This window comes from Platichthys flesus, chromosome 3, assembly GCF_949316205.1.
Source record: "Platichthys flesus chromosome 3, fPlaFle2.1, whole genome shotgun sequence".
Classification (NCBI taxonomy): domain Eukaryota; kingdom Metazoa; phylum Chordata; class Actinopteri; order Pleuronectiformes; family Pleuronectidae; genus Platichthys; species Platichthys flesus.
The window spans coordinates 3,370,747-3,385,094 of NC_084947.1; the positions used below are offsets into that span (position 1 = coordinate 3,370,747).

The 14,348-nt window shown below is 46.0% G+C and overlaps 1 protein-coding gene across 36 annotated transcripts in view; it reads left to right on the plus strand.

The window, feature by feature from the left end:
* camk2b1 (calcium/calmodulin-dependent protein kinase (CaM kinase) II beta 1) overlaps positions 1–14,348 on the plus strand; it is a 57,327-nt gene that overhangs the window by 6,424 nt on the left and 36,555 nt on the right. For 26 of the 36 annotated variants that reach the window (XM_062381387.1, XM_062381393.1, XM_062381392.1 and 23 more), the window contains exons 3-5: positions 5,346–5,405; positions 5,868–5,922; positions 6,653–6,718. In XM_062381387.1, coding sequence (XP_062237371.1) covers positions 5,346–5,405; positions 5,868–5,922; positions 6,653–6,718 — 181 coding nt within the window. Of the gene's footprint in view, positions 1–5,345; positions 5,406–5,867; positions 5,923–6,652; positions 6,719–12,188; positions 12,262–14,348 lie in introns of all 36 variants that reach the window. The other 10 variants (XM_062381388.1, XM_062381423.1, XM_062381396.1 and 7 more) reach the window with 1 other exon arrangement.

A 14,348-nucleotide genomic window follows, 5' to 3' on the forward strand; every position in this document is an offset into this window, starting at 1 on the left:
GTCTTTGTGTGTCCAAAAATATTTTCAGAAAGCTCGGAAAATGTAAAATAACCCAAAATGATATCTGTATTTTTCCTTAATATCAAAACAAATTAATTAAATATAAAACGAGATGGTAAACGACCATTTGTTAAATCTAATTGGTTATTAAACAGTTAGTTATGTCACTCTTGTCATATTGTGATGATATAACTGAGCCTATTAATGAGATTAAATCCATTCCAGATTATCCTGCAGGAGGTTAAACAGTTAAACCCAGTGATTGGCTTAATGGGACTACACACACACACACACACACACACACACACACACACACACAGTGAATAAATAATCCAGCTGTAGGTTGTGCTGTCACTGGACCTATACATTTCACTCATCCATATTTCTGAGCTCCAACACTTGATAGCAGGACTGATCTGACCTGACTGGGTGGTGCCAGGCCGGTGCTGTGCTCCTTACTAATGGATGAGCCGTGTTCTATGAAACAACCGAGCGGGCAGAGCCGCCGCTGCTGCTGCATACTACTTCTACTCCAGCTCCTATTTATAGCTCCATGACCTATCTAACATGGGCCGCTGCAGCCAGGTTTTAATGGCAGTCATCATGACTTGCCGCTTGACTTTTGGAGTTGGGATTCGGCTCAGGTGGGCTCGGTGCTGTGGTTTCTCTCGGCGTGCAGGTAAAGGTCGCCGGGTGTCGAAGCCCCGGTTGAAGCAACTTAAGAGGAGCGTTTGTTTTCGAGCTGGCAGATGGAGATGGTAGCTGAGAGGAGGGAGGGGTCATGTGAGAGAAGGCACCCCAGGCACTTGGCAGCTGAGGGCCATGCGCCAGTACGCCTACATGCCTTTAGCATGGGACTCTCATCTGACTCTCTCGCTGACACACACACACACACACGCACACACACACACACACACACACACAGAGCACACACACACACACACACACACACACACACACTCAGATACAGATATTCAGACAGTCACAGCAGAGGAGCTGAGACTGTGATGCAGTTAGTCAACGACAAAGTGAATCTACTGGTTATAAAAAAGTAACGACTAGACTGGTTTCCTCTTTACTGTGGGCTACTGGAAACCATGAACAATGGTCATTGACTATGTCCAATATTCTGATTCACATTTACATACTATTTCTAACAGTATTTCTAATAGAATATTCCCTTCATATTCCTGTATTCCTACATGTTACAGAGCAGAGTCTGATTATGAAAACATTATGTCCACTACGTCTGATGTTACTGCCACAGTTTCAAACCTCAACTTGAAATGGTTTCATGCATGAAGCTGCAAAAGTTTAATTTCCACATTATTTTTCCGTCTGGTTTGAACTTGAACCTACAGGACATGTGTCGTCCAGCTGTTGGTATCTGTGGTGTGTCAATGAAGAAGATAATAACATAACGTGATTAAGACGTAAACATACCAGTTGTTATTTTATTTTGGTAATGGTTTTAGATGGTAGATAATCGGACCAGTTTGGGTCCATTATAATCCTCATGATGCTCCTCTGGGCGTTGGCTGATCTACATTGAACATCTGGCCACGATCCTGAAGTGGGAGGGGTTTTAGTATCATGACTCTTGGAGTAATGAGGAGGAGCCACAGTGAGGTGACAGATTGAAAACACACTATAACACACAGGACCGGCACACACAACCAGGCTGCTCCACTGTGTGCAACAACTCACAACCGACTCAGCCCCTCCAGCAGCCGCCAAACGGTTAATGCCGATCCAACGCATGTCAACAGGAAATGTAGGGCAGGTCTAATGGGCAAGGCTCCCGGCCAATCACAGAGCTTGTTTATTGGCATCGATCTCTGGACAGGGGATGCCAGAGGATGCTGTGTGGTCTCGTAATTCACCATGACAGAGTGGTTTTGTGTGTGTGTGTGTGTGTGTGTGTGTGTGTGTGTGTGTGATTGTGTGAGTCTGTGAGTGTTTGAGTGTGTGTGTGTGTCTGATATTAACCTGCAATGCAGAGGCAGTCATCTGACCGGCTTGAGTCAGCTTTGTGTCAAATTCAAATAACCAGGACAGATGTGGTCACCTCAGTCCATGTGTGCATCATTAAAAACAAACCATTTCAATATATCCTGATACATTTCTAATCCATATTTGTCTCTCTACATATACAAAGGTGACTTGTGTATTAAAAGTACGAGCAGCATTTCCTTTTATGTGACTTCCATGACCTGCAGAAGCTCTTTATCTCACAATAGCCGTTTTCAGACATGTTCTCGAGAGGGTCTGTGGAGACATCCCTCTATCCATCCATCCATCCATCCCTCAATCCCTCCATCCCTCCATCCTTCCAACCCTCCAACCCTCCAACCCTCCATCCCTCCAACCCTCCATCCCTCCATCCCTCCATCCCTCCATCCCTCCATCCCTCCATCCCTGCAACCCTCCATCCCTCCATCCTTCCAACCCTCCAACCCTCCAACCCTCCAACCCTCCAACCTCCATCCCTCCATCCCTCCAACCCTCCATCCCTCCATCCCTCCAACCCTCCATCCCTCCATCCCTCCAACCCTCCATCCTTCCAACCCTCCAACCCTCCAACCCTCCATTCCTCCAACCCTCCATCCCTCCATCCCTCCAACCCTCCAACCCTCCAACCCTCCAACCCTCCATCCCTCCAACCCTCCAACCCTCCATCCCTCCAACCCTCAATCTCTCCATCCCTCCCTCCATCCATCCATCCATCCCTCCAACTACTAACCCATTTTCATTCTCAGCATTTGACCCTCAGCGTTCAGAGCTGCAGCAGTGGGAACATCAAATAAAACAATGATCCCATAAAAACACTGTCTTTAAAATTCATCCTCTACCATCACTGCCCCCCCGGTCCTCACAGGACCTTGTGTGGATGCTCTGCCGTTGTCAGGTCATCTGTTTTCCATGCTGTTGGCTTCGGGCTTACCTGCCAGTGATCCAGCCGGATGAAGCTGAGCAGCCACTTTCAGGCTCTGTATCTTATCTTCAGTCATCTCCAGCTGTAAATCCCAAAAGGTTTTCAGATCCCAAAGGATTTTAAGACGAGGTGAACCCCGGCTGTGCGCTCACATCGGATTCTAAGCACTTCATGCTGACTTTACACCTGAGGGCCAGGCGGAGAAAGCCTGCAAATGATCTGGGCTTCAGCTTCAGATTGATAAAGAATGAAGACCGTCAGTTTCCTCCTCGGATGTTTTTGATCAAATCAACTAATGGTTTGTACCGTTACATCTGTGATTTCCACTCCAGCCTGTACTCACACAAAGACGTGTCGATAACAAAGGCTCAGTGTGGCCAGCTGGTAGACTAAGCCACGAGGAACCACGGCGCTTACCCCGAGCCAATTCGGTACTTGCAGAGGGATGTCGGCAGATGCCAGCGACAGAATGAAATGTGACGCTTGATGCTAATGACACGTTTTACACCGACTGACATTGTAGTGCGATGGATCATCAGCATCCTGCAGTGAAAACATGGCAGAGCTTTGTGAGGTCACTAAAATAAATGATCCTTCACGGGCAGCAGATTCCCTCACACTCCTCGGTGGATTCCTGAAGCCACTGAACTCTAACTCCATCGAGAGGAGAGCCCGGCGGATTTATCGGTTGGCTGCTGAAAACGAGCCGATGTGAGACTTTCACCGATCTCAGCCAAGACGTCCTCCGTTCGCCGGGAAGGGTCGACATCCCGACTATCACACAAGTCCAAAGTTTCTCCACATGGAACTCAAACAGTGATGATGTATGAAGGGGTTTTAGGTGCAGATGACATTTTGGCTTATTTCTATTTATAATAAATTCAAAAGCTGACAGCTGAGGCCTTTCGGTCAACGCCTGCTCAAACGTGAACGCCACCAAATCTTGTTCTTCACTGACAGATTCATGAAGAATCTTTTCAGAGATGAGCCTTTCAAGTACATATTGGTATTTGCCCCGAGATTCACACTTGTACCGTGCAATATAAGATATACAGAGAAGGTGTGATTTATTTTAACATTATAGTAAAACACAGAATTCTATAAATGTTAAATATTTGTTTTTATACGTTGTTTTTGATAATAAAGTTCATGGTTAAATATCAAATCTTTCTTTGTCATGAGGGATTGATCACAGAATCTAAGAAATCCTTTGGCAATTTTATCTTTCAATATTCGTAACGTCTGATGTGTAGAGAAACAGTTAACTTTTAAAACACCTTCAGTGTGTTTGTTGATAAACTCTTATAAACCCCAAAATGAAAAACTGAAGTAAGTGAGCGGTCGTTGGAACAACAGCAAAAAAGAAGACGACAGCCAGGCTCGTTGTTAATCGTCCTTCTCGTTTCTTTCCTCCTCCCTTCCTCCTCTGTCCCCCGCTTCAGCTCTCCTCCACCCCTCCACCCCTCCCTCCGCCTCGCTCCTCTCATCTTCTAAGACTATAATCACTGGGCTTACGCTTCACTGTCAGCTCCTCGGTGCCAGCGTGAGGGTGTGCGCCTGCGTTCCTGCACGCACGCTGGATGTGTGCGTGTTTTCTAATCCCATGCAACTTGGGTGAACACATGCATCTTCACATGTTCCACAGGCAGACACATACAGGGTGGTCGAACCCCCCCCAGTGTGTGTCTGTGTGTGTCTTTGTGTGTATCTGTGCGAGCTAAGATTGCGACTCTCACTCCGAGTGAATATGATAATTGTGTTGTTTGTATAATCAGTTTATTTCTGGTTGGAGCAGATTGTAACATTCAGATTTTGGGGGTCTGTATATTACCGGCTGTTATTGAAGACGCCAGCAGAATCCAGGAAGGATCAACATTTATAAATATTTAGTTAGAAGTTTAGTTTTGTTTGTTTGTTTGTCTCGTGTTAGAGGAGAATGTGACGTCATTTAGTCGCATGGATGCAAACAATGCAGGTTTCAAACTGTAAAGAAAATCACATTTGTAAATGGTTTAATTTTATTTTAGTATCATCATGTACCACTATTTAGATTACTCCGGCTTTCTACTACATTTCCTCGACTTTACTCTCCAAGTCTACTTTCCTTTGATTCTTGCCTCCACGTCAACGTCCATCTGATAAATCTGTCCGTCCACCAGAGAAGACACTTTACTACACGATGTTCGTGTCAAAAACCTGGAGACGCTTCCTGTCTCACGCCCACATGTTGGATCCACACACACCCTGTTTGTAAATGAGTGGATTTTTATAATCAAACCTGTAGAGTGACGTGTTTTTCACATTTCACGAGTATCTGGTCATAAAGAAACTGTGATTTAGAAACAGCTCCTCATTATCTCTCTCTCTCTTGTCTTCTCTTGTCTTCTCTGTCTCTCTCCCCCCCCCCCAGATCACCAGAAGCTGGAGCGAGAGGCTCGGATTTGTCGCCTGTTGAAACATCCAAACATCGGTGAGGAGACGTCTTCATGGTTCTGCTCCTCTCACCAGCAGATTCACATACGTTCTGTTTTTTAATCCCAAAATATGTCAAATTTAAAAAAAAGATAATAATTGCAAGTATATTGCAATACAAGTAGGGAAAAATTATGAAACATTTTAATTATAAAGTGACTGTAGAGATGATAATTAGAAAAATATACTGTGTAATACACATATTTAACTTAATATCCATCTATGAACCCTCAATTATGCAGTGTATATATATGATATATATATATATATGTCTCAATTATTATGACTCCCTGTGGTTCCCCCCCCCCCACACACTCTCACTCCCTCGTTCTCCCTCTTTCTCCCTCTCTCTCCGTCTGCTCTTTTATCCTCCTTTATGTTAAAATGCATCAGTGCTATTTAGAAATGTTCTTTAGAAACAGACGTTTATCTTTCAATCTGTTCAATCCTTCTCTTCCAGTTCGTCTTCATGACAGTATATCAGAGGAGGGCTTCCACTACCTCCTGTTTGACCTGTAAGTCATCCTCCTCTTCCTCTCTCCTCATGTCTCTCCTCTTCCTCTTGTCTTCCCCCCTTCTCATTCCTCTCCTCTCCTCTATTCTCATTTCTCTTTTCTCATTTATCTCCTCTCCTCTCCTCGATTCTCATTTCTCATTTATCTCCTCTCCTCTCCTCTTCCCTTCCTCCCTTCTCTTTTCTCTCCTCTTCCTCTCTTTTCTTTTATCTACTCTCCTCTTCTCTTCCTCTCTTTTCTTCTCTTCTCATTTCTCTCCTCTTCTCTTCTATTTTCTCTCCGCTCCTCTCCTCTACCCCTCTCCTTCTCCCTCCTCCACCTCAATTCATCACCCTTCTCTACGTATGCAATTACATAACTCTCTCCTATATTTGCCCCCCCCCCCCACCCCGCACCCCCAAACACCACCCACGCCCTCCACATCCGTCTCTCGGCAATTCCCTCTAGTTTCCATGGTAGCGATGCGATGGGGAGGGGGAGGACAGGACGATTTTGGAGGGGGGGGTGGTTGGGGGGGGTACAGCAGGAAACATGAGATGAAGAAGGAATCCTTGCTTTGATGATTTTATACCCCCACCCGCCCCCACCTTCCTCCTGCCCAAACGTCCCACTTTTATTAAACCTGTGTCTCTCTCTCTCTATGTGTGTGTGTGTGTGTGTGTGTGTGTGTGTGTGTGTGTGCGTGTGTGTGTGTGTGTGTGTGTGTGTGTGTGCGTGTGTGTGTGCGCAGGGTAACCGGAGGTGAACTGTTCGAGGACATCGTAGCCAGAGAGTATTACAGCGAGGCCGACGCCAGGTAGGAGCTTCAGTCCTGTGTCTGTCAGAGGACGTCACCTCGTCCCTCAAGCTGCTCTGTGTCCTCTGTCCTCTCCTCTATACCCCTCTCCTCTCGCTCCTCTTCCCTTTTTCTTTCCCTCCGTCTCTCCATCCTCTCCTCGAAGCTGCTCTCCTTTCTCTTGTCACCCCCTCTACCTCCTCCTCTTTTCATTGCCATACATTCACAACTCTTCTTTTTCACTCGTCCTCCGTCCGTCCGTCTCTTCTTCTTTTCACATCTATGCCACAGTGTAGTTCACCTCTCACACTGACACAGGAGACACCTTCATTTCCAATTCAGGGTTTGACCAACATGGTTTTTCAAGGCCTCAGTGGATTGGTATAAATCAGCTTTTCAGATTTGTGAAGTCTGGTGAATGTTTTCAACCATAAAAGCCCCAAACCATTTAGAGCTGAGGATGAAAAGCTGTTAAGACTCAGCTCAAATTCAAAGTGCAATGCAGGGTTCTGCCATCTTCGAGTTTTTGTAAGACTACTATATTTGTTCTAAATAAAGTTAATAGGGACTTCTGGATTTGTGGCTGTGTAAGTAAATGCCACAGTCCAAGAAATATCCACTGAAAGGTCGTTGTGCAGTGTCCGAAGTATCTGTGGATCCTTTGAGACCGATATCAACAGGTCCCAGTCTTAGTCATTCTTCCTCTGTGGGCAGAGTGTCACATCTCCCACAGAGGAACACCTTCAGCTTCCAGAGCTTCGAAACCATTCAGCAGCTCGTTGTCCAATCCCTCCGTCAGTCTCTGGCTCTTCTGAGTAAGGACAACCATTGAAGTCCATACGTTGTCAGCCATGTTTCTCCGTCTTCCTGCACCGACCCAAGTCTCCACGAGACTCGAGAGGGAGACTTCCTGTTGAGCAGAACATGTGTAATGCTGCCTCACTCTTGGAAAAGACCCCAGAATAACAATCAAAGCCTTTTGTTGTTGAAACATAGCAGATATTTAACTGTTGCAGTTGCCCCAATGTTGATCACATTGCCCTGTTGTGACTTCTGGCAAAGACGATCATTCATTTGCACCCACCCAATTATAACAGCAGGGCCCAGACTGAAACTAACAGGAAGTCCCACTTTATTTCCAGAGAAGAAACGTAGTCTCTATAGAAAGAGAAATAGATCAGGACGCTGGAAACTCTGAACCCCCGGATGCAGCAGTGATGAAAGCAGCTTCATTGAATTATTTATGTTTGTTGTGGCACCAACAAACTCTTATGGGTCAAACCTCGAGTAGTTTTCTCTTTAAATGATCCAATTACCTCAGCTGGTGCAGTTGATGCAGAGTTCACCCCTGATGCCCATGATCCCCATTACTCCAACAGCGGGAGTCCTGCCTGTTCCACCAGTGTGTTGTTTCAGACCTCACTCCCACCTCTCAGGCTGACTCATGCACACACACTCACACACTCACACACACACACACACACACACACACACACACACACACACACACACACACACACACAGACACACACACACACACAGCTCAAATTGGTGGAAGAGGAAACGGAGAAGTGATGGGTGGACAGACAAGAAACTGGAGAGAAGAGTGGGAGAGAGACGAGAGAACGACAGTTTCGTCCAATCAGCAGAGGAGTAGTGAAACTGAACAGTCGGGGAATCTCACGTCAGCCTGGATCTCCTTCCACGGCCGTTTGACTTTTATCACCTTCAGAACAATGAACTCCAAACTAAATGACATTTTATTTTAAAAAGTCTTAAATATCTTCTTACAGCTATATACAGAATGAGCTCTTTAATTTCCAGATGATGTCATGTGGTCAAAGCCCGAGAGACGCTTAATGTAGAAAATTGGACTTTACAGAGCTGGATGAAGATCGTGTAAAACAATAGATGTGGCTTCTCTACAAGACACTTCCCTCTTTAAGAAGTTATTACTGCTTCTCTTATTAAATGCACATATTGCAAAACATTTTCAGAAATTCTTTAATGTCTATATCCACACATAATGCTCCATATAATGTAGTCGTGGTCTGAGCCAGTAGCAATCTGAGTTTGTACGAAACCAACAAACTCAATCAATTTCAACAAGGGATTTTATATTAGAATAAATATGACAAAGAAAATAATTAAAGTTCCCAGTCCTGTCTGTTGGCCCAGTAACCAGAACAAATAACATAAATCAGGTGATAAGCTATCCATAGAGTTCCATTACTTATTCATACGTAAATTCCATAAATACAAGATTCATCATTTTCACGGCAGTAGTTTCTTCATACAAATCCTGTGATTGCCTCTCTGTGTCATCGTCGGGCGAAGTTGAGGTCGACACATGAGATGAAACGAGATTAGAGCTCAAACGTCTTATTTTCTCTGAGAGCAGTTGAAACGTGACGGTTTTAATATTAAATCTCTTTCATTAATCCTTCACTGGTCCTGGATCTTTCTGCTCAGCACCTCGGGGAACCTGCAGCACCGTCTTATTCACAGGATGCTCATGTCATTGCCTGATGATGCTGAGGACCTTCTGATTTATCGTGGATTAGTAACTGTCTCCAGCTCTGATATCTTTGTGTGGGCCAGTTTGAGCTTACATGTAGGTCAGGAAAGAATCCATTAAGTTACTGGTGCGGGTCTGGATCAGGGGGCGAAACCAGTAAATCACTTTGTTTTAACATTTCGGGGGATTTTCACTGATTTCCTCGACACTAATTAATGGATGTTGATGAAAAAGATATTGGGAACATTTATGGAACTGATCTCTTTGAGCGTCTTGATCGAAATATAATTGGACTTTGGTGATGCTGCCCCTCCTGTCCACCTTTTAACCCTTTCAGTGCTTAGTCCTCGCTCAGTGACACACACACACAGACACACACACACACACACACACACACACACACTTTCCTTTTCCCTCACTTCTGAATGTCAGTCATTCAGGCCACCGCTCCCCCCGATCCTCCCCTATAGACCAGTAAGAAGTGGGACTTTAATTAGCGACAGTAATTGGTCTCTGTCCCTCACACACATACACACTCAGACACACACACACACAGACACACACACTCAGGCAGGCACACAGATCACTGCGCTGCATCTCACCTCGCCGCCCGCTGTTTCAATCCACCAGAGTTCTTCTTGGTGTGCGAGTGGATGGAGGCTAAAATGAGGAGTGAATGTCACATGAAGCAGATTCCAGGAATTGAACTTGACTTCAGGAGCAGACAGGTTCAAAAGCAAAGTCACAGAGAGATGTTTCTACAGAGACATGGACCTTTTGTGTCTCCAGTAATTGAATTGTTTAAATCCTCTTCACATCCTGATACCATCGATAAATTGAATTGAGTCAATGAGTCGTGAATACGTCTTCCAGCAGTTGTCAGCCAGTGCACGCTCCTGTGTTTTTGGGGGCGTGGCTTTGACGCGTGGGCCAATGGGAGGAGGTGGGACATCTGTGGCAGGTGTGTAAGTGCTCTTGCTCAGTTTTCCAGGATTACCAACCCTCGCTTTAAAATCTCTGATGCTTTTTTTCTTGAATAGTTTAGGCTTTAGTTTTCTGATTTTACTTTGTCTCTTTTCATCCTCACGTACACTTCAGTTGTTACACATCCCCGACACCGTGGCAGGAAACTGGACTCTGAGCCGCTCTGATCCTCTTTGGTTCAAACACACTGAGCTTCAGTGTTGAGAGCGATCACAGACACAGCAGAGGAACAGACGCTGCCCTCTCTTGACCCGGGCTCTGTATTTCATTTGCCTCCCACTATCACTTCACTGGCCTGCAGAGACCAGTGGGACGATGTAGTTCAAAGTGCGGAGCAAGTCACTTCCTCACACACACACAAATGTACAAACAAAGAAGTGGAGGTGGAGCTGAATCCCATCAACACAATAAATGACGTTACCGGAATAATAATAATAAACTTTATTGTTGTAGCAGCTTTCAAAACACAGTTACGAGGTGCTTTACAAGTTAAAAGGCAAAATAGGAAAACAGTTAAAAAAGCAATTTGAAGATCATAAAGCTCTCGAGCACGGAACAGTTTTTCATTCACACGGTTTGTTTGTGCAGCTCGTTCTCCGTCAATCATCACTCACACACACAGCCGTCAGTAAGATGGTGGAGTGTAATCATTTTCTACATGTTCAAGAGCGAGCGTGTTCATATCTCTCCCTCTCTCTCTCATTCTCTCTCTCTCTCTCTCTCAGTCCTCCCACTCACTAGACGCTGTGTGGGTGAGGAAGCTGCAGGTCTCCTTGTACCATTAGTCACATATTCCACACATTATACCTGCTCATTGCACCAACGCGCACACACACACACACACACACAGACACACACACACACACACACACACACACACACACACACACACACACACACACACACACACACACACACACGGTGAGGTATGTCGATCCCTTTATAGTGAACACACCGATGTGTTAGTGATGGAAAAATAGCATCAGCCCACCAGTCTTCTATGATTCAGTCTCATCCCGTACACGAGTGTTTCTTCTCTTTCATGTCGTCTTATCGCTCTCTGCTCTTCCATCTTCCTCTTCTCTTTCACAACCTGTCACTTTATTTGAATTTCCTCGTCCTCTCCTCCTCCTCCCGTCTTCCTCTGCTCTCCTCCCCCTCCTCCTCCTCTTCCTCCTCCTCTCTCTGTGTGGTTGTGATGTTTTTTCCCGTCTGGCAGGTTGTTCTGCTCTCCTCTTTCTCCTCTTTCTCCTCTTTCTCCTCCTCTTCCTCCTCCTCCTCCTCCTCTTCCTCCTCCTCTCTCTGTGTGGTTGTGATGTTTTTTCCCGTCTGGCAGGTTGTTGCTCTCTTTTTTCTCCTCTTTCTCCTCTTTCTCCTCTTTCTCCTCCTCTTCCTCTTCCTCCTCTTCCTCCTCCTCTGTCTGTGTGGCTGTGATGTTTTTTCCCGTCTGGCAGGTTGTTGCTCTCTTTTTTCTCCTCTTTCTCCTCTTTCTCCTCTTTCTCCTCTTTCTCCTCCTCTTCCTCCTCCTCCTCTTCCTCCTCCTCTCTCTGTGTGGCTGTGATGTTTTTTCCCGTCTGGCAGGTTGTTCTGCTCTCGTCTGTCTTGTTCAAAAACCAAAAACCAAAACAAAACGTTTTTGTCTCCTCCACCTACATTCACCCTCACATCACTCGCCTTGACACCTGGATCTGCATCAATCTCCTTCTCCTCCTCTTCCTCCTCTTCCACCTATAATCCACCCTCTCCTCATCCTCCTCCCTTCTCCTCTCTCTCTCTCTGTCACTTGACCTCCTCTAATCCAACCTGACATCTTGAATTTTGTTGTGTTCACCTGACGTTGGCCGGGCTCGTCACTCCTGTTCACCTGGCATCCTGTCTCCTCCCCTCCACCCTCTTCCTTTCCATCTCCCCCCACCTCCACCCCTTTCTGTATATCCATCCCTCCCTCCCTCCCTCCCTCCACCCCCTCTCTCTGTTTTGTCTTCACAGTCACTGTATCCATCAGATTCTAGACAGTGTCCATCACATTCACCAACATGACATAGTGCACAGGGACTTGAAGGTTAGTATGTGTAGAGGAGCACCTGCATCCCTCACCTCTCCCTTCCCCCAACAACCTTTGCCTGCTTCCTTTCCTTCCTCCGTCCCTTTCCTCTGCTCCTTCCTTCCTTCCTTCCTTCTTTCCCTCCTTCCTTCTTTCTTTCCCTCCTCCTCCGTCTTGTCTGTTTTGTGTCGTTCCTGTCAGTCGATGGTCTGATGTCCGCCTCGTCTCTTGAATGCTCTTATGTTTCCTTTCTGCTTTGTTTTTCTAATGTATGATATTTTGATGTTAATTGGAGGAGCCCTGGCCGGCCTCGTCCCCCATCCCCCCCCCCCCGCCCCCCCCACTCCCTACTCCATCCGCCCTCCCACTCGTCCCCCGTTTCGCTCCTTTTACAAACAACTACATGACAAACGCCCCTGTTGCACCGGCTGACAATCAGATCAAACAACCTATGAGCCTTGTAGACAAACACACACACACACACACACACAGTCACCCCCCCACTGAGCACACAACCTTCTGCTGGTGTAATAAATATCCAGTGTTTACACATTGAAGGTATCAACCATCAATTTCTCCCACAAGGCTAATTTAAAAAGAAACTGATGTATTTATTCTGTGTTTCATTGATTTATTTTGTCCTCCCACCTCCGTCGTCTCAGGCTTTAAATCATTTTATTTAATTGTATTGATCCTGTATTTTCCAGAGAAGGTCTTTATAAAGCAGAAGCTTAATGAACAGAATCAACAGATGTGATGCATCTTCTAGTTTCATCATCAACATGCACAAATTGCCCAACTTTCCTGCTGTAGTCTCACACTGGCTCAACCACTGCATGTCGTAAAACAGCTACACACACACTGAGCTGCATGCACACCCACACACAGCAACACATTTGTGTATTAACGAGGAAGATAAAGTTGTTATAGCCTCGACCGCACATTTACAGACACGTGCTCACGTTGTGTTCGGCGATCACCCGACACACGGCTCTCGGTTTCTGGGCTGTCGATGTGAGCTGTAGTATTTATTCATCCGGAGACCTTTAGAAAGAAGTCACAGGATTCTGATTTACAGCCCTGAACTTTACAGCTCATACCACGAGTCCGTCTTACTCCTGCGCTCGCTCTCTCACTCTCGGTGTCTCCCTCCCTCTCTTCCTCTCTCCCATGTTATGATACTTCGCAGACGGGCCACACACTTGTTATTAGCTATTAACCAGAGGGTGGATTTATTTACATTTTAACAAACTCAAAAACACACAAACAATCCAGACCAACCTGGCTCTGAACTCTGACTGATGGTTTTTGACCTGGTCGGTGCACAGGAAGCAGACATGCAGGCTTTTATCCAAGCAACCAACATCCCCAACAGGTGCTTCTGTGTTTGTTTGTGTGCGTTTGTGTGTAATTATAATTCTAAAGATAACTTCTTCTCATGCTCAGATATAATCACAACTCTGTCACACACACACAAACACACACAAACACACACACACACAGACACACACACACACACACACACACACACACACCGGGAGGCTAACTGACATCAGAATGAATTACAGCTGGTTTCTGCAGAGGGAGCCGACACAATCATGGATTAAATGTGTGTAATTTGAACAATGACTCAGTCCGTCCCTCACCTCCTTCATCAACGTCCTCCCCCTCCTCTTCATCCTCTCCCTCCTCTCCCTCCTCTCTGCCACCTTCTCACACCTCTTTTCTTCTGCTGAAACATGGAGGGACGCGGTGTATCTAGAACCACCTGAAGCCAGATGAACAGGAAGAGCACGTCCTCAGATGTACTCATCTAGTGAGAGCTGTCATGTCATCCATCTTTATCTACAGTCTATGATTGTGATGTATATAGAAACCTGATTGGCTTCTTCTTCATGATCCCGGGTGCGTTGCGTAGCTGAAGGCCATAAAAGGCGAAATGGCAGTTTAGGCCTTTGAACCCTCTTGCACCGGTCATACCTCCTCCCACCTTCCTCCTCCTCCTCCCCCCCCCCCCCCCTCCCCCACCCCCCTGGCCTGTGCACGGGATCGTAACACTGCTCAGACTAACATGCGACCTCCTCGCCCCCCCCCCCCTCCCCTTG